Source organism: Chrysochloris asiatica, unplaced genomic scaffold, assembly GCF_000296735.1.
Source record: "Chrysochloris asiatica unplaced genomic scaffold, ChrAsi1.0 scaffold00046, whole genome shotgun sequence".
NCBI classification, from domain to species: Eukaryota; Metazoa; Chordata; class Mammalia; order Afrosoricida; family Chrysochloridae; genus Chrysochloris; species Chrysochloris asiatica.
The window spans coordinates 17,570,999-17,590,759 of NW_006408564.1; the positions used below are offsets into that span (position 1 = coordinate 17,570,999).

General features: G+C 40.4%; 1 protein-coding gene across 1 annotated transcript in view; it reads left to right on the forward strand.

The window, feature by feature from the left end:
• Positions 1–19,761, forward strand: part of ATXN7 (ataxin 7) — a 127,557-nt gene that overhangs the window by 69,234 nt on the left and 38,562 nt on the right. The window contains exon 3 of the mRNA XM_006862104.1: positions 2,964–3,068. Coding sequence (XP_006862166.1) covers positions 2,964–3,068 — 105 coding nt within the window. The remainder of the gene's footprint in view (positions 1–2,963; positions 3,069–19,761) is intronic.

Sequence of the window (19,761 nt, forward strand, 5' to 3'; positions counted from 1 at the left end):
GCAAATGACATTAAGCTATTAAAAAAAATGTAAGCTTTTGAAAAGTATAGATTCCAGGCTCTGTACAGAATTACCTGGTCTGATACAGAAATAAGTTTCACAAAAGGATCAAAATGTGCAAGGTAAAAATAATTTTCAACATAGCTGGTATTATTGTTACTGTTAAGTGCTGTCGAGTTGGTTCCGACCCATAACAACCCTGTACAGGGTTTCTGAAGAGTGGCTGGTAAGCTTGAACTTCGGACCTTGCAGTTCAAACTGACTTTGCAGTCTAGCGCATTAACCCACAGCGCCACACCGTGACTCCAATGTTATTGTGGCAAATTCTTAATTGAAGGAATCAGTACAATTTATTTTTTCAATTATCTTGTATATAAATTAGGAGTTAAGTAGCCACCAGACTTATCTAGTATCTGACAAAATCATGTATTTTAAAGAATGTTGCTTACTAATTGAGTACTGTGGAAAAACAGCAAAATACAGAGGCCTAAAACTAAACTTAGAGTCTTTTTGTGGCGCTGTAGTATAAACACTGAACTACTAACTGCAGGGTCATCAGTTCAGACACACCAGCCAATTTCTGGAAACTCTATACAGATTTACTGTAAATTGGAACCAACTCAACCAACAACAAAACTATACTAAACCACTAATTTTATGAAATGGGTTGACTTGATTTAATTAATGACACTACTGGTCTGGTATTTATAGATGTTTCATAATTTTCAGCTCTAAATTATGCATGGTGTATAATTTTTATAATTCATATTATGCTTTTACTAATAGTCCTATAACAGAAATTTGGCACATGATTTATGAAACTTAATCTACTTTAAATTTTTATTAACAATGAAATACCATGTAAAGAAACCGAAGGCATGGAAAATGGCTTGTTATCGATCACTGCATAGATATAACCTTCGCCCCTCTCACACAGACACTATATTTAACTTAATGCTGGTATATTTTCAGTGAAAATAGCACATTGTTTGGCTCTTATTTTTGGTTAAATAATTGAGCTTAAGTCACATGAATCAGCCTGCTAGAAGCTTCTTATGTCACCTTATCAGTTTATGTGGTTCAAGGTACACAGTCCTGATATTCCAAGTTATTAGAGTTAAAATCTGAAAGAAGTTTCTAGAAGTCGTTTTCCCTCTGATCTTCAGGAAGGATCAAACCCAAGCCACTGTGACTCAGTTTCCTCCTCTCTAACATGGGTTGTAATGGTGTTAACATAGGTAGGTGAGGAGAAAATAAACTAATATTGCTGTTTAGTGCCTTCAAGTCTGTTCTCACTCATAGCAACCCTGTATAGGGTTTCTGAGGAGTGACTGGTGGGTTTGCACTGCTGACCTCGATGGAGTGTGTCAAGTGGTTGTCCTACAGCCCCATATAGCACATGGAAACTGCTACTGTTGCGGCCCAGAATCCTCTTCAGCCTGGGTATATTTCCGACCTAAAGCTAGCCTTCTGTGCAGTTCAGTGCACTAGGGACTGTTGAAGAAAATCAGAACTATAGCCATGTTTAGATGGATTGCTGTTTTCAAGTGCTGTCTTTGGAGTAGATTTTGACTCATAGCAACCCTGTTTAGGTCTCTATGAGACTCACCTTTCTCCTGATGTTTATTATAGATGTTGTTGTTGTTAAGTCGGTTCCGACCCATAGCGACCCTGAACAGGGTTTCCAAGGCTGTGAATCTTTACGGAAGCAGAAAGCTTCATCTTTTTCCCGCGGAGCAGCTGGTAGTTTCAAACTTGTGACCTTGTGGTTCACAGCCCAATTTGTAACCACTACTCTACCAGAGCTCCTTTTATTTAGATAGGCGAGCACATTATTTGAAGTCTTAAGAGATTGTGATCATGTAATAACTCCTTAGAGCAGTTTTCCCCCTTTAAATCACCAAGATCACCCAAGATGGAGAAAGTGTGAAATGAAATCTTACTTGAAAGAAAGATGCTAATTAGCTTTCTCTATTCCCTCCCCTGCCAATCCCTTTAAATTCAGTGTTTACTCTGCTAAAACATTTGTCTGACTGAATTGTGCTGTTGAATTATTCATTCATTGCAAATATTCTAAATAGTGTGTGAAGTATATAAGATAGCCAATTTTGAAATACTTTAAATGTTTAGATTCTAGATTGGAACATTTATTTCTATTCCTGGATTGTTGTTAATAATTGTTCATGGTTGGGATTGTTTCAATTAACCATCTATTGCCAGATGTCAAGTTACTTTGAATTCTCGTATGTATATGTGGTTAATTTAGTTTCACTTTTACTGCCCTATTTTGGTCATTGGACCGAGACTAATGTATGAGATACTGTGCTTGTGCTGAAATTCACTTTTGTCTATCCAGTGCCATCAGTATATAAGCAAAAGAAGTAGAGATTGTTGTGAACAGAGAAAATAAATTTAAAGATTTATTTTTTAATCCTTTAAATTTCTTGTGTGCCATGCTTGTGAAACCAGCCATTTTACTTTTCAGTGAAACCTCTGCTCCCTTAAATGTTTCACAGAACTCAGGAGCCAAGGGGATGGAGTAGGACGCATAGTTAACAAAGTCATTAGACAGTATGGCTTTGTGAATTACTAAGCATTTTATGTGATGGGGACTTTTTTACCTTAGAACTCTTTGAGAGTTCATCTAAAGTGACTGACTTTATTAGGTGAAAATATTCATTGTCTGCATTTTTAATAAATACGTCTATTTTACCTCATAGTTTTGATTTGGGGAAAAGCTTTATTTAGCTCTTTGCATACATGTATTCTGTAAGGCTGATTTGATTTTCCTGGTTAATAACTGAGGCCTGCCACATCAATTACATTTAGGCTGGAATAACGTTTGTCCTAGTGTACCTCTACAGTAAGGCAACTCAGTCAGAACGTAATGCTGTTCCCAAATGTCTACCTTGGTATCAGATTAGGACCAGATGAGGGAATGATGCTGTGTCTCTTTGTTGCAGACATGCCAATATTTGGTCTCTGTCCGGCCCATGATGATTTCTACTTGGTGGTGTGTAACGACTGTAATCAGGTTGTCAAACCGCAGGCATTTCAGTCACATTATGGTAAGTGCTTAATCATTTAAAAGCAGTTACTAGAGGGTTAAAGGGTAAAGCAGGATTAAGCATGGGAAGGGCTAAATAATGTTCCTCCCCCATCAAGAAATAGGCTTTGTAATTCATTGAATGAGTTAATACCTATCTGCTAGTGGGTTTTGGTTTTTCTTAAAAGTTTATTTTCTGATTTTTATTGAAATTATTCAGGGAAAATGAATTCTTTTAAAAAAATCTGTTGAAGTGTGTTATCAGTCTAGCAAGAGATTTCTTTTTTCCTAGATCTCATGGCTCAGTGAAGGTTAAAATTGTATGTACACACACAATTTGAAGGCATGTCTTTTAAAAGGAGCATGCTTTTGAAATTTCTGGGTTGTGTGTTTCTAAATCTTCATGCCACGTTCTCCTTTGTGACTATTATGTTATGACCTCTTCCCATAAGAATGCACATGGACTGAGACTGAGGAATTGTCATCGTAGAGGTGTCCTGGAATAGCACTGTGGGTTAATGCACTAGCCTGCAAGGTCAGTGATTCAGGCTTACCATCCACTCTTCAGAAACCCTATATGGGGTCGCTATGAGTCGGAACCGACTTGACAGCACTTAATAACACCACACAAACTCTCCTGGTGTGGCACTATAGGATAAGCACTGGACTGTGAACTGCAAGGTCAATGGTTCAGACCCATTAGACACTCCTCAGAAACCCTGTACAGGGTCACTGTGAGTCAAAAATGACTGGATGGCACTTAACCATAGCAACAAGTTATACTGGGCTTTCCAGGCTCCTTGCCTGCTGTTATTGTTAGGTACCTTTAAGTCAGTCCTGATTCATAGTGACCCTATGTACAACAGAACAGAGCACTGCCTAGTCCTGTGCCATCTCCACAATTGTAGCCCTGTTTAAGCCCATAATTGCAGCCACTGTGTTGACTCCTCTCAATAAGGGTCTCCCTCTTTTTTTGCTGACCCTGTACTTTACCAAGGAGCTCTGTTAGCGTACTGGTTACAAGTTAAGTTGCTAATCTCAAGGTCAGCAGTTCAAAACTACCAGCTGTTCCATGGAACAAAGATGAGAAGTTTTCTGCTCCCATAAAGTTTCCAGCCTCAGAAATCCTATGCAGGGTCACTATGAGTTGGCACCAACTCCACGGCACACCACCACCACCACCACCACCATACTTTACCAAGTATTCTGTCCTTCTCCAGGGACTAGTGCCTCCTGTTATGCTGCTCTTCTCATTACATTTTCACTGAGTTTTGGAAATAGATCGTCGGGTCCGTCTTTTAGTCTGTCCTAGTCTGTAAGGTCTACTGAAACCTGACCATCCTGGGTGACCCTCTTGGTATTTGGATTACCAGTGGCATATAGCTTCCAGTATCACAGCGACACACAAAGCATCACAGTGCAGCCAACTGTCAGACACATGGTGACCAAAGCTGTTACCTGGATACGTTCTCAAAGATTCCAAGTGAGGTGGCTTTTCACTGCAGTGCCTGTTGCCTTCAAGTTGATTCCAGCTCACAGTGACCCTACTGGACAGAGTAAAACTGCCCCATAGTGTTTCCAAGCGTGTAAACCTTCACAGAAGCAGAGTGTCGCATCTTTCTCCCATGAAGCAGCTGGTATTCCTATCCGCTGATCTCTCAGTATCCACATGCTCCACCACTGCACCCCCAGGACTCCTTTGAATTCTCTTAGTGTCACCTTAAGTGTTTAAAAATAAGATTCTGAGTAATAACTGAATGTCGTTTCCTCATTACCCTTACTGCTGTAGTTGTAACTTTGAGATCGAGTAACTGTAGAGAGTGTTTAAAGAAAGCCTCTGAGGACGTGACCCTGGAGATGAGCCCTAAGTAATGAGAATGAGCCACTCATGCAGTGATCCTTCCATGCAGAGGATGAGCATTCGTCACAGAGGAAAAGGCCAGTACATAGAGCTGAAGAAGGCTGCACTGGCTGGTAGGTTGTAAGTGAAGGAAGGAGACACTACAGGCCTATGAGTTACAGGCAGTAACTGATCAGGCAAAGCTTGTAGACCAGAATACGAAGCTTGGAGACACTGAAAGATTTATGTAAGGCCAGGAACACAGTTCCACCTCACTGGTTGATTTCCTGAGACAAGATTATAAGAAGAAAAGTACAAACACAGAGACGAGTTGATAAATGTCTGTTGCTGTCAGGTGCTGTTGCATCAGCTCCACAACAATAGGGACCCTATGTCCAACAGAACAACACACTTACCCAGCCCTGTGCTGTCCTCACAATTATTGTTAAACTTGAATCTATTGCTGCACCCACTGTTCAATCCATCTTTTGGGGAGTCTTCCCTTTCTCTGACAATACCCTTTACCAGGCATGACAATCCTTCTTTAGGAACTGGTTCCTCCTGATAACACATCCAAAGTGTGAGACAGGAAGTCTCGCCATTCTGGCTTCCAAGGAGCACTCTGGCTGTACTTCTTCCAACACAGGTTAATTTGTTCTTCTGGCAGTCTGTGGTACTTTCAATATTCTTCTCTAAAACCATAATGCAAATTCATCGATTCTTCAGAAATCATCAGAAAGCTGGACAATGAAGTCCAACTTTCACATGCATATGAGGCTATTGAAAATACCGTGGCGTGGGTCGTGCCCCTTAATCCTCAAACTCATATCTTTGCTCTTCTGCACTTTAAAGAAGTCTCGTGAACCAGATTTGCCCAATGCAGTACATCATTAAATTTCTTGACTGTTGTTTCCATAAGTGTTGATTGTGGATCCAAGCAAAATGAAGTCTTTGACAAGTTCAGTCTTTTCTCCATTTATCTTGATGTTACTTATTGGTCCAGTTGTGAGGATTTTAGGTGTCTTTACATTGAGATGCAGTCCCTACTGAAGGCTCTAATCTTTGATCTTCATCAGTAAGTATTTTAAATCCTCTTTATTTTCAGCAAGCAAGGTTGTATCATCTGCATATGACTAATGAATTGTTAATGAGTCTTCCTCCAATCCTGGTTACACTCTCTTCTGCATATGATCCAGCTTCTCAGATTATTTGCTCAGCATACAGATTGAATAAGTAAATTGAAAGGGTACAACCCTGTGTTGTTAGACCATTCACTATCCCCCTTCTTGTGTTCAAAGGACTACATCTTGATCTATGTATAGCTTCCTAATGAGCACAATTAAGTGTTCTAGAATACCCATTCTTTGTAATGTTACCCATAATTTGTTGTGATCTGAAAGCCTTTACATAGTTAATAAAGCACAAGTAAACATCTTTTCTTGTATTCTCTGCTTTCACCAAGATCCATCTGTTGTCAGTAATGATATCCCTTCTTACATGTTCTCTTCTGCCTTGGATTTCTGGCAGTTCCCTATGTATTGCCACCACCGTTTTAAAATTAAATTCAGCAAAAGTTTAATTGCATATGATATTATTTGATAATTTACACATTCTGTTGAGTCTTGTTTCTTAGGAATTTGTACAAATATGTTTCTCCTCCAATTGGTTGGCCAGATAACTGTCTTCTAAATTTCTTGACATAAATGAATGAGCACCTCCAGTGCTGCCTCAGTTTGTTTAAAGATTTCGATCTGCATTCTGTCAATTAGTGGAGACTTGTTTTCCACCAATGTCTTCAGTACAGCTTGGACTTATTCCTTCAGTAAGTAGCATTGGTTCTTGGTCATGTGCTACCTCTTAAATGATAGAACATCAGCCATTTCTTTTAGCACAGTAACTCCAGCTCTTCCATGTTCTTTAGATGTTTTTGCATCATTGAATATTTTTGTCCATTATTGTTGTTGCAAGTGTCATCAAGTCAATTCTGACTCATAGCGACCCTATATAGGATTTCTAAACAGCAATTAGTGGGTTTGAGCAGTCAGTCTTGTGTTTAGTAGTCCAGTGTTTAGCCTACAGTGCTACACCAGAACTCCATTTTGCCCATGGAATCTTTCAGTATTTCGAGTCGAGGCTTTAATGTTTCCTTCAGTTCTTTCAGCTTGAGAAATGCTTAGTATCTTCCCTTTTGGCTTTCTTAACTCTTAAGTCTTTATACATTTTGTTATAATAGTTGTCTTCTCAAGTTGCCCTCTGAAATTTTATGTTCAGCTCTTTTACTTCCTCATTTCTTCCATTTTCTTTAACTTCTCTGTGCTCAAGAACAAGCTTCAGAGTCTGTTATGACATCCATTTTGGTCTTTTCTTTCTTTCGTGTTATTTAATGACCTTTTGCTTTCTTCCTGTATGGTGCTCTTCTGGTCTTTAGTCATTAATGTCTAATGCATCAAGTTTTTTCTTGAGATAGTTGCTGAATTCAGGTGGGACATTTTCAAGGTCATATTTTGGCTCTCATGGACTTGTTTTAATTTTCAGCAGCTTTATGGTAAATTTGCGTATGAGCAAATTGATGGCCTATTCCATAGTCAGCTGCGGACCTTGATCTGGTTTCTCTACTGCCTCTTCTCACAGATATAGTCAGTTTGATTCCTTTGTATTCCATCTGGTGACGTCTATGTGTATAGTCACCTTTCATGTTGTTTAAAAAGCCTAATGAATAAGTTGTTGGTCTTGCAAAATTCTATCATGTGTTTTTTAGCGTCATTTAAATTACCAAGGCCATGTGTTCCAACTACTGATCCTTCTTTGTTTCAAACCTTCATATTCCATTCACTAGTAAATATCAGTTTGTCTTGATTGCATGTTTGATCAGTTTCAGATTGAAGTGGTTGGTCGAATTCTTCAATTTCATCATCACTGGTTATAGTGGTTGGTAGGTAAATTTTTGAATCATAGTGGTATTAAGTGGGCTTCTATGTGGTTGGTGGTGCTGGTTATGTGCTGTGTGTTTCCAAGGCTGTAAATCTTCATGGGATCAGAAAGCCTCATCTTTCTCCTGCAGAATAGCCAGTAGTTTCGAACTGCTGACCTTTCAGTTTGCAGGCTGATTTGTAACCATTACGCTACCAGAGCTGGATATTACCCTATTACAGATACTATTGTACTTCAGGATAGATTTTGAAGTGTTCTTTTGACAATAAATGCAGAGTCATTCTTCTTCAATTTGTTATTCCCAGCATAGTAAACCATGTGATTGTTGGATGCAAAATGGCCCAATACTAGTTCACTATACCTAGTATAGGAGCCCTGGTGTGGCGTTGTGGGTTAATGTGCCAGACTGCAAAGCTGTTTGAATGGCAAGGTCGGCAGTTCAAGCTCAGCAGCTGCTCCTAGGAAACCCTATACAGGGTCACTGTGGGTCGGAACCAACTCAACAGCACTTCACAACGACAACAACAACATACCTACTATAAGGAGCTCTGGTAGCCTAGTGGTTACGAATTGGGCTACGAACTGCAAGGTGAGCAGTTCGAAACTACCAGCTGTTCCACAGGAGAAAGATGAGGCGTTCTGCTTCCATGAAGATTTATAGCCTCAGAACCCAACACAGGGTCTCTCTTAGTTGGAAGCAACTCCACAGCACACAACCACCACCACCACCATGCCTAGGATATCAATCTTTATGTGTTCCATTTCATTGTTGTGTCAACTTCCAATTTTCCTAGATTTACATTTCATACATTCCAATTATTAATTGATGTTAGTATTGTTTCTTATTTTCAATTGTGCCCTATCAGCAAATGAAGGTCCTTGAAAGCTTTATTCCATTTACATCATTATGGTCAACTCTACTTAGAGGAGTCAGCTCTTTACTAGTTGTATTTTGAATGCCTTTTCAAGTTGTACTTTGAGTACCTTCCAATCTGAGAGGCTCGTCTTCCAGCACTCTATCTGACAGTATTCATTGTAATTTTATTTTCCAGCACTGTATCTGACAATGTTCCGCTGCTGTTCATAAGCCTAAGGATTCAGAAGTAGCCCGCCTAACCTTACTGTTCTGTCGTAGTCTGGAAGCTCCACTGAAACCTGTCCACCATGGGTGACCATGCTGGTATTTAAAATATTGGTGGTATATCTTCCAGCATCACAGCAACATGTAAGCCACTACAGTACAACAGACTAACAGATGAGTGATGAGATATCTAGACTTAGATTAAGGTGGAGCAGTATAGCTGAAAAGGGAGTGTAGCTTTGAGATATATTTTAACGCTGGAAACCTGCTACAGGACTTGCTAGTAGGACTGCTGTTCTTTTAAGAGTCAAACCTTCATAAACAACATTTTGTTTTTGTTACAAAATGTATTTTATTTCGTTAAATAAGTCTTTGAGTTTCTGCTTCTAGACATGGCCCTGGGCCAGTTGCCAGTTTGAGTACAAAGATGAAATAGACACTGTCTGACTTTCAGAGGCTAGTATTAGAAAAGGCTGTTAGTTAAGTATTTTACCCATCACTCATCTGTCAGTGTGCCGTACTGTGATGGCTTGTGTATTGCTTTGACACTGGAAGGCATGCCATCAATATTTCAATTACCAGTAGGTTCACCTATGGTGGACAGGTTTTAGCCGAGTTTACAGAGTAAGACAGACTAGAAAATAGGAGAGATGGACTGCTTCTAAATGATTAGCCACTGAATAGCAGCAGAACACTGTCTGCTACAGTGTCAGAAGATTGAGCCCCTCAGGTTTGGAAGGCCCTCAGAATAAGACTGGGGAAGAGCTGCCTCCTCAGAGTAGAGTCAACCCTAATGACAATTGTGAAGATGGCACATTACCAGTTAGGGTTTTGTCCTGTTGTGCATATGGTTACTATGAGTCACATCTGATTTGATGGCCCCTAACAACAACAGCCAAGTATTTTAGAATTAAAGAATTTGAAAACTCAATTGAAATTTAAACCCTGCAAGAACCACAGGCTAAGTGCCTGGAACAAGTTACCCAACCTCTGCTTCCTTGGCAGAATGCCACCAAGTCAGATCGAACCTAGAGCAGTCCTGTATAGGGTTTCCAAGGAGTGACTGGTGAGCTTGAACCACTGTCCTTTGCAGTGCATTGCATTAGCCCATAGCACGACACCAGTGGAAATGAAATGAGATAGCACAGCCTGACATAGATACAATGCCTGACATAGATAGGGTATTAAAGCGAGAGAATTAACAGCATAACTGTAGAAACAAAAGGATGTATGTTTTAAAGTTCTAGAACAGTTTAGCATCTTAAGAGTAAAGTGAAGCAATGATTGTGCCTTGATGAATAACTCAGGGAAAGCTTCTTAGAGAAAATAGCCATCATGTGGAGTTTGGGAAGTAGAATGGATTGTCCCATATGTCATTTTTCCCCCCACCCCCATTTAAGTGTAATACATATCCATTGTGAAAAATGAAGAATATACATACATACACACATATGGAGCCCTGGTGTGGCACTGTGGGTTAGTGCACCAGACTGCAAAGCCGTTTGAAATGCAAGGTTGGTGGTTCAAACTCACCAGCTGCTCCTTGAAATCCTATCAAGGGTCACTATGGGTTGGAAACGACTTGATGGTACTTAACAACAACAACAAAATATATACATATATATACTTTAAATGTACAATCCTTGTTAGATAAACACTGAACTCCTAACTGCATGGTCATCAGTTCAAACACACCAGCTGCTCCTTGGATACCCTATTGGGTGGCTTGATGGCACACCAACTTGATGGCACTTAACAGTGGCAACAAGATGGGGAAGCATTTTGATGGTGATAGGTCTGCTGCCACATACTCTGTACAGTTTGTGCACTGAACAACCATATTTGGTGGTCCCAGGCTGGGAACGAGTGACACAAGCAAGGGCAGAGTTAGGACATTCCAAGCTGTCTGGAATGTGTCCTGCAGGGCATCCCTGTTGGCCTGAGCCGCTGTACTCACAGGTGGGTGAATTGTGTGCAAATACAGGCTGAATCTAGCTTACGGGGCCTTGGCGTGCCTATCAGAATCCCTTGGTCTTGATAGAGACCTGTTGCAGGTTTTTCAACATCAAAGTGATGTGACAGAGTGGTGCTCCAGCAGAATTAATGGGCAGAGTGGATTGCAAAGGAGTGAGAGAAGAAACCCAGTAGTGTGAAAATAGCAGCAGTGTTGGCTGTCAAGGCCCAAATGAAGGGGTTACTGCTTCCGGAATTTCCCTAGGCAACAAGAGACCCTTCTAGCTCACTCTTCCAGACACTTTTTATTCAGTTTATGGGAATTTGTTTACAGTGTTAGTGTGTGAAAGGGGAAATGTCTTTAAATCATAGTTTTACTCTTATGTCTAAGCAACTAATAGCAAAGGAATAGTGGCACATGAGAAGATCGAGTGCAGGATTGACCCACTCAAATGCTTTTCTGACTAGACAGGAGGTATGACTGTTAACAGTCTCAAAGTGGGGGCCTTTTGTCCCTCAACTGGCAAAGGAAATATAAACATGTGAGAGGAGAATCCTGGCAGAAAGATGAGGGCCAGGCCATGTGCTCTTAAGAGAAGTATTCGGCTGGCAGATGTGGGAGGAGTTCGCTTTTTGAGGCAGGAGCCAAGAAGAAAGTGAGAGAAGTTAACAGGATGCTTGGAGATTGGTAGGAGTGTGTGTGGGGTGGGTGGTGGTAAGTGTGTGGAGAGTTACTGCATGGCAGCCTTGGGCTGGTTTAGGAGTGACACCCACTGACCTGGAGGGAAGAAGTGGTGGTCAGAGCTCCTAGGTTCCAGAACCCCTGCCACCACCAGAGATTGTGACAGGAAAGGGTGTTTTGGGAACACATTCTCTCTTTTGGTTATTCCAGGTGGCCAATTCTAACATGCTTATATTTCCATGTTTAACACACACACAGTTTTTCAAATTCAGAATTTATCTCAGTAACTAGTATTATCTGTTTATGACAATATTAAGAAGAAGCTGCCAAGGGAGAAATTGTATTTTCTTATCTTTCGATGAAGATGGTGAACAGTTGTGGTGTTCTTCTGTTAATTCATGTATTGCTGATGTTTATCTGTGATTCTTGTGAATAAATGAGCAGTAACAGGCAGATCCACTGGAACCACTGCTTCCAGGACAGGGAAGGAAGCTACGCTGGTGAACAAGTGCACATCAATTAATATTGTTGGAAGTGTTCTTTCGAATTGGTGACTTGGTGAGCAGTTTATTATCCACACACTTATGAGGCTATATACTTTTTTGCTGCAAGCATTCTTTTTCGGAGTTAACAGTTCCACTTGAGCAGTGATGGTGATTGTGATATCATTTTGATGTTTCCAGTATTTTATAATCCTTATATAGATTGGTTTTATTCTTGGAAACTACATAGTAATACCATGTTGTCCTGATGTTATTTTAATGTTTTGAAGTAGTTGGTTCTGCCTCATAGTTCTCTTCGGTTACTCAGTGTTTTAAATGGCAAGGAGACTTTTCTACTGCTGATTTCAAATTTTCAAAACATAGTTGGAATCAGCTGCCTGCTATGCATCTTAATCAAAGGGGAACTTCCTAAGTGGGCAGCTTCCCAAGGCCCACCTCAAATGGGAATTTCCAGAGATAGAGCCCAGGAATAACTTCTGAGAGTAATTCTGACCTGCAGTTCAGACAGGATACACTGTTGTCACAGCCGATTCCATCCACCCTTGGAGGTTTGGCACTCAGATTTGTTGATGGCAGGAAAGGAGGCTTCTACTTTTTAAGATGATTTTTTTAAATCTTTATACTACGTGGTGGTGGTGCTCATGTTTTAAAAGCCCATGAGTGGTACAAAGGGTTATTGTGCTTGTCTGCTAATTGAAAGGTTGGAGGTTCAAATCACCCAAAGATGTCTCAAGGGGAAAAAAGCCTTCTGGCTGTTTACTTCTGAAAACTGAGCAGCCACTGAAAACCCTGTGGAGCATAGTTCTGTTGTGACACACGTGAGGTTGGTATGAGTCCCAATCGACTTGAGAGCAACTGTTTTTGTTTTTTTAAATGTCCCGTTCATTCCCTCTCAAACTTTCTGAGGATGAGAATGAAGAAGGGCAAGGAGAAGTACCATCCTTTGGAGGTGTTAACCGATTTGCGACTCTCCCGGTAGGTATGGTGCTGTAGTCTCATCACTGGGCTGTGAAGCAGAAACCTTACACAGAGTGGCTGTGAGTCAGAACTGACTCCATGGCACTTAACAACAACAGTTCATCAGTTAGTAATAGTTGCTCTGTGTTAGCCTTTAACTGGCTACTGAATAGCATATGCTGTGGTTTTAGTTACATTTACATGAAGCTGACCCGGTAAAATTAGCAGATGACGGTGAGGTCCTTTGGGAAAGAGCTTTGCAGGTGATTCTGAGAAGCTGCTTGCTTGCATTTTGTTGCACTGTTCTCTGCTGCTGCTCTTTGAATTTACTTCTGAAGAGCACCTTAATTTCTCTTTTAAGCAGACATAGGGGGTAATCTTAGTCAGGTGAAATAAATGAGTGATGTTAATTTAGCTTAGATCAGACAGGTGCTACATTTAGAATCTCTATAATTAATTGAAACCCGTCCTCAGATGTCAGCTGGTGAAGTCTTTTGCCTCAGATTTGTTCGGCAGATCCACTTGTTCAAGTTGGCGCTCAGCCGGAAGTCCCTGAGCAAGGCCTCAGTTGGCACATGTGTCTTGGCCACTCTTTTCCAGCCGTAACTAACCACATTCCACTTTCATTACTTGTTTACTTAATAATTCTTGCCACTTAATATTTTTCTTTAAATCAGCTCACTTTTATTTAAGCAGATCATCTATAAAGAAAACTTTTCAGAGCCACATACGAGATATTCCATTACCTTTCGGTTCTGTTTTTCCACAAACTTTTTGAATCTCCTTCTTGTCATACAGAGAAGGTTGCATACAAAAATAAATATAAGGAAAAGATGATTAAATTCTTTGTTGATCCTTTTGCAGGGCTAACTCAGAGCTTGATACTTCTGCTCCCTTTGATAAAAGATTAGCACACCTCTACGTGTTTATCCAAGGAGCTCTGGTAGCATTGTTGTTGTTGTTGTTAGGTACCATCGAGTCGGTACCAACCCTTAGCGACCTTATGCACAGCAGAGTGAAACACTGCCCGGTCCTGGGCCAGCCTCACTATTGTTGCCACACTTGAGTCCATCAATGCTGCCATTTAGCCAATCCATCTCGTTTGGGGTCTTCCTCTTTTCCTCTGACCCTCCACCTTACCAAACATGATATCCTTCTCCAGAGACTGCTCCCTCCTGACAGTATGTCCAAAGTATGAGAGACGAAGTTTGGCCATCTTGGCCTCTAAAGGAGCATTCCTGCTGCACTTCTACCAAAATGGATCTATTGGTTCTTTTGGCAGCCCATGGCACTTTCAGTATTCTCCTCCAACACCATAACACAAAAGCATTAATTTTCTATGGTCTTCGTTACTGTCCAGCTTTCACATGCATATGAGGTTATTGAAAATACCATGGGTTGGGTCAGGCACACCTTAGTCCTCAAGATGACATCTGTGCTCTTCAACACTTTAAAAAGGTCTTGTGCAGCAGATTTGCCTAATGCAATACATCGTTTGACCTCTAGACTGCTGCTTTCGTGAGTGTTGGTAGTTGATCCAAGAAGAATGAAGTCCTTGACAACTTCAATCTTTTCTCCATTGATAAGAATGTTGTTTGTTGGTCCAATGGTGAGGATTTTTGTTTTCTTTACATTGAGATGTAATCCATACCGAAGGCTGTGCTCTTTGATCTTCATCAGTAAATGTTTTTGGTCCTCCTCACTTTCAGCAAGCAAGGTTGTATCATCTGCATACCGCAGGTTGTTCTTCCTCCAATCCTGATGCCACATTTTTCTTCATAGAATCCAGCCTCTCGGATGATTTGCTCAGCATACAGGTTGAATACGTATGGTGAAAGAATACAACCTTGTTGCACACCTTTCTGGTAGCGTAGTGATTACGCATTGGGCTGCAGACCTTAAGGTTAGCAGTCTGAAACTACCAGCTGTTCCGCGTTAGAAAGATGAGAGGCTTTCTGCTCCCATAAAGATTTACAGCCTTGGAAACCCTGTACAGGGTCGCTATGAGTCGGAACCGACTCCATGATACATATAACAAATATAACAGATGTTTATCCATATGATAATCATGTGTCACCACAATTGGAAAGGAAAAAGGGTTTTCACTTGTGATTTAACATTATTAATGTTGAGGAGTTCTGATGTGGCACTGTATGATAAGAACTGGACTGGTAGCCACAAGTTTGGCAGTGCATACCTACCAACTGCTTCTTAGAAACCCTATACATGGTCACTATGAGTCAGAGCCAACTTGACATCACTTTACAACAACAACGTCAAGGAACCATAGTTATTCCATGTTTGATAAATCCAACTCAAGTAATTGGATTTAGTTTCCCTTTGATGTTTAAGAAGCTTATGTCTTGAAGCCAGCCTTGGAAGCTGAATTCTGGATCTTCATGTTGATTTGCAAAAGGCTCCCTGAAGACACACACTCTGTCAGTAATCTATAAATACAATATGCATGTGTAGAGCCCCTTACTAAATCAGTCCAAAATCAAGTCAATTCCGATTGATAGTGAGTGACCCTTTGTTAGGGTTTCTGAGACTGAATCCTTACGGAGCAGAGCCCCTTCTAGCTGTGTAAATGGTGTGGGGTGTGAATCTGCAGATAAGTTGGTGGGATCTCAGGGTAAAATTTCTGCTCCTTTCTCAGACCTTTGTTTACAAATCTGGCTTTCCCAGAACTCTCTGAAGGTAGCTTTAGTGGAAACACTGCTGTGACCCTATAGTTTTCTCCACTTGCAGCTATTAAGAATCCTCAAAAATTAGCAACCACACACAATGTGTATTAGAATTAATGTTCCTTCATGTGCATTGGGAGGTATGAATTCTTCTGTTAAATGCCATCATAAGTGGTATCTTTTTATTAATTTTATTGTCATCCAAGAATGAGTACATAGAAATTACGCATACTTTTTTGAGCTAATTAGTTAGTTTCAAAGAATGTTAGTGTAATAGCAAAATGAGTATTACTCTCTAAGATCTGCTGGACTGGGTCTCTTATTTGACAGTGCATCATTTATTTGTGACCAGCTGTTGCCATCACCAATTAAGTTAATCTGCAGGATAAACCAGAGGTTTTGCTGTTAATAAAACATCCCCCTTCTGCCATCTAACTGAGTATAGCCTGGAAATTCATGGGTTATTTGACTATTAAGTAACTGTCTGGGTAAAGGGAAAACAAGTGTTTCTTTTTTCTTCCCCAGTGTGCTAGCTAACATTTGCTAGTGAATTTTCACAATCTAAGTTTTTTCCTTTGAAACTTTTAGTGATAATCTTTTTTAGAATAGGTATTTATTTAAAATCCACAGACTAATGATTTTTTATGAACTATCTTTGTGTATTATCTCATTTCCACCCACTGAATGGATGATTTTATTACCAGTTTACAGATAAGGTATTAAATTAAATTTTATTCACACAGGTGAAATGTGACAGGCTATGTGTATTTCTCTCGTGTATAATAAGCATGTGTATAGAGTTAAAAAATATATCCAGGCAAGGCAGAACAAATTCCAGATGTCACAAAACTGTCATTAGTGACAGGTGTTCTAGCTCAGGTAGAATTTTAAGTCTAATTAGAGTACCCAGGTCACTATTACCTTTTCTAAAGCATAACCTTAGAACATTTAGTAATTCAAAGATGAAATGAATAGTAGTTAGATACTCAACTTAGTATAATTATTGGATTTCTCTCCAGCCTGTTCTCTTACTTCATTTAACCCTAAATCAGAGCAACTCTCCAAAACCAAGCTCCTCCCCTGTTTGTTATATATATAACATTTTGTAGCATCTTTAGGTATTGGTATACTTAGGACTACTTCTACTGACAACAATGTAGTGGTTGAAATTTGTTTAACTGGAAAAAATATTTTGCTCTTGTTAAAACAACATGCCAGGCCTTTCTTCAGCAGTGGGGATGAGCGTGGGGAGTAGGGATGGGGGTGAGGGCGCTAACCAAAGCAGTGAAGTCAGCAAATGAGCAATGTCAAGAAGCAAATTATTAGTATGACTCTCAACGGAAATTCCAAATTGACCATTGACCTGAATTTCATAGTACTGAAGATCATGATGTAAGAAAATGCAGTGGATTTTTTCTTGGTCACAAGCCAAATAGTGCTAATTTAATTTTTCTAATAACTTCAGGTAAAAGACTAATCTCCCCAGATAGTATGATTTTAGTAATCTTTTTCCTTAGTTGTGCAATACACAGATAATCTTTAAAATGGTGTATGTACTATATGGTATTTGTAAGGGCAACATTTTCATTTCCAGTTTTAAAAAGTATTGATTTTTTTTTTTTCTCTTACTGCTATCTTTGCCATTGTTAGCATCCATATTTCTGGGGTTGCTTTTAAATGAAATTGAACTAGCAATGGTTTTCATTTCATACATTTGAAAAATGCTTGATGAGTACCTACTGTATGTAATGCATTGCCCTCCACTGAAACAGAAAAGCTATTTGTGCAATTTATATTTGGGGGTGGGGGATGGGGAGGATAATACAACATAGATGAAGAAATCAAATAAAGTAAAATTATTTTAGTCAGTGACAGATGCTAAGGACATTGTGAGAGAAAATGACTGGGACATGCCACTTAAAGCTAGTTGAAGAAAGCTACTCTGAAGAATTTTTATTTAAGCTCAGTGATTTAAAAAAAAAAAAAAAAATGGAGCTAGCCATTGGAACCTTTGTAGGAAGCAGCAGTCAAGAGATCAGACGATGTATTGCATTGGGCAAATCTGCACAGGAACTTTTTAAAGTATTGAAGAGCAGAGATGAGATGTCAGCTTGAGGACTAAGGTGCATCTGACCCAAGCCATGGTGTTTTCAGTAGCCTCATATGGATGCGAAAGCTGGACAGTGAATAAGGAAGATCATAGAAGAATTGATGCCTTTGAGTTGTGGTGTTGGAGGAGAATACTGAAAGTGCCATGGACTGCCAAAAGAACCAATAGATCTGTTTTGGAAGAAGTGCAGCCAGAGTGCTCCTTGGAGGCCAGGATGGCTAAGCTTCGTCTCTCATACTTTGGACATACTGTCCAGAGGAAACAGTCGCTGGAGAAGGATGTCATGCTGGGTAAGTTGGAGGGTCAGAGAAAAAGAGGAAGACCCCTAACGAGATGGATTGGCCAGGTGGCATCATTGATGGACTCAAGTGTGGCGGCGGTAGTGAGGTTGACCCAGGATCGGACATTGTATCGTTCTGCTATGCATGGGGTCGCTATGAGTCGGTTCCGACTCAATGGCACCTGACAACAACAACAACAACAGCCATTTGAACCTTTGTAGGATTAGTGTGCCCAGTAGAGGAAATAGTAACTGCACAAGTCCTGAGAGGGACCTGGACTGGGCAGATGGGCCTGTGAGGATGTATAACAGTATGTCAGGGCTGGAAGCAGGGGAGAGAAAGGGGAGGAGGGACCAGATGTCATTGCTGGAATGTGTAATCCATGAAGGGACAGTTAGGGCACTGCAAAGGTAATCCTTCAGTAGAAGATGGATTTATGGTGGCTCTGTGGAATACTGAGCACAAAAGTGGAAACAGGCAAACCTAACAGTTAGTAGACTTTAGAACTAGTTTAATTCAGAACAGAGCTGGATTAGAAGAACACCTTAGATTAAGATTGTAGTAACAGGGTCAGAGAAGTATAACTGGAATTGAAATCAGCACTGGAAATAGAAGGACAGCAGGGATGGAATATGAGTGATAGAGAAAAGGAAGGGATGTGAATTTATGAATCAGTGGGGTTTTTTGCTCCAGCAGCTGGATGAGTTTATGCTTTTTATGGGGCAGTTCTTTCAATTTGTATGTGGTAAACTGTCTTTGATTTTTCTGTTGTTGTTTTTGTTCATGAGTTATACTGACCTGAATGAAAAGCCTCTGTGTATTACTCATATTCAATATTTAGACATTTTTTAAAGAGAGAAAATTATTATAGTGATGCCACATGTAAGAATGCCATGGGGGTACTTCAGGAGGAGGAAGGACAACCACCACCAGTAGCCCAAGGCTGATTTCTATGAGGCAGAAGTCAGGCATACCTGCACCCTCCAGTTTTTGTCAGTTTTGACACCAGCCATCCCTCCCATAACACACTGTACTTCTTGACTGGGTTAATAATTCATTGCCGTGGACACACAGAACTCAAAGACTATATTCACGTTTATGGAATTTTTTAGGGAATTCTTGGGTTATAATTTGGAATCAAGAGCAAGTCAGTTAGTTGGTCAGGACAGCTTCTTAACATGCCTGCAGGGAGGCCTGGCCTCTGCCCTGGTTGAGGGAATGTTACAAAAGTTCTTTAGCTCTGCCAGTAAGTGGCCAGATTCACCCATGCCCACTGGAACCTCTTTGCTCTGTGGTCTGGGAAGTCCATCATGCCTTCTAATGCCAGTCTCCTGGTTTTCCTGCTGCTTTTTGCTGTCTCTTGTGTTTCATCTGTTTCTCCTATGGGAATAGGAAGTTCTCAGGTCAAGGACTCCAGGTCCAAAGGTAGTCTGTTTCTAGCTCTTCTTTCTTGGTGGTGGTGAGGTCCTCCTCTGCTCTGATACTGGCTCTCTGTTATATCTAGTAAGGTGGCAAAACTGTCCAATCACATAGTTAGGGTTCCATACACCTTATCTGTATTGATCGTAGGCACTGTGGGTTAGTGCTCTGAACTGCAGAGTCATTTGAACAGCAAGGTCAGTGGTTCAAGCTCACCAGTTGTTCCTCAGAAAACCTATACAGGATCACTATGGGTCAGAATCGACTCTACAGC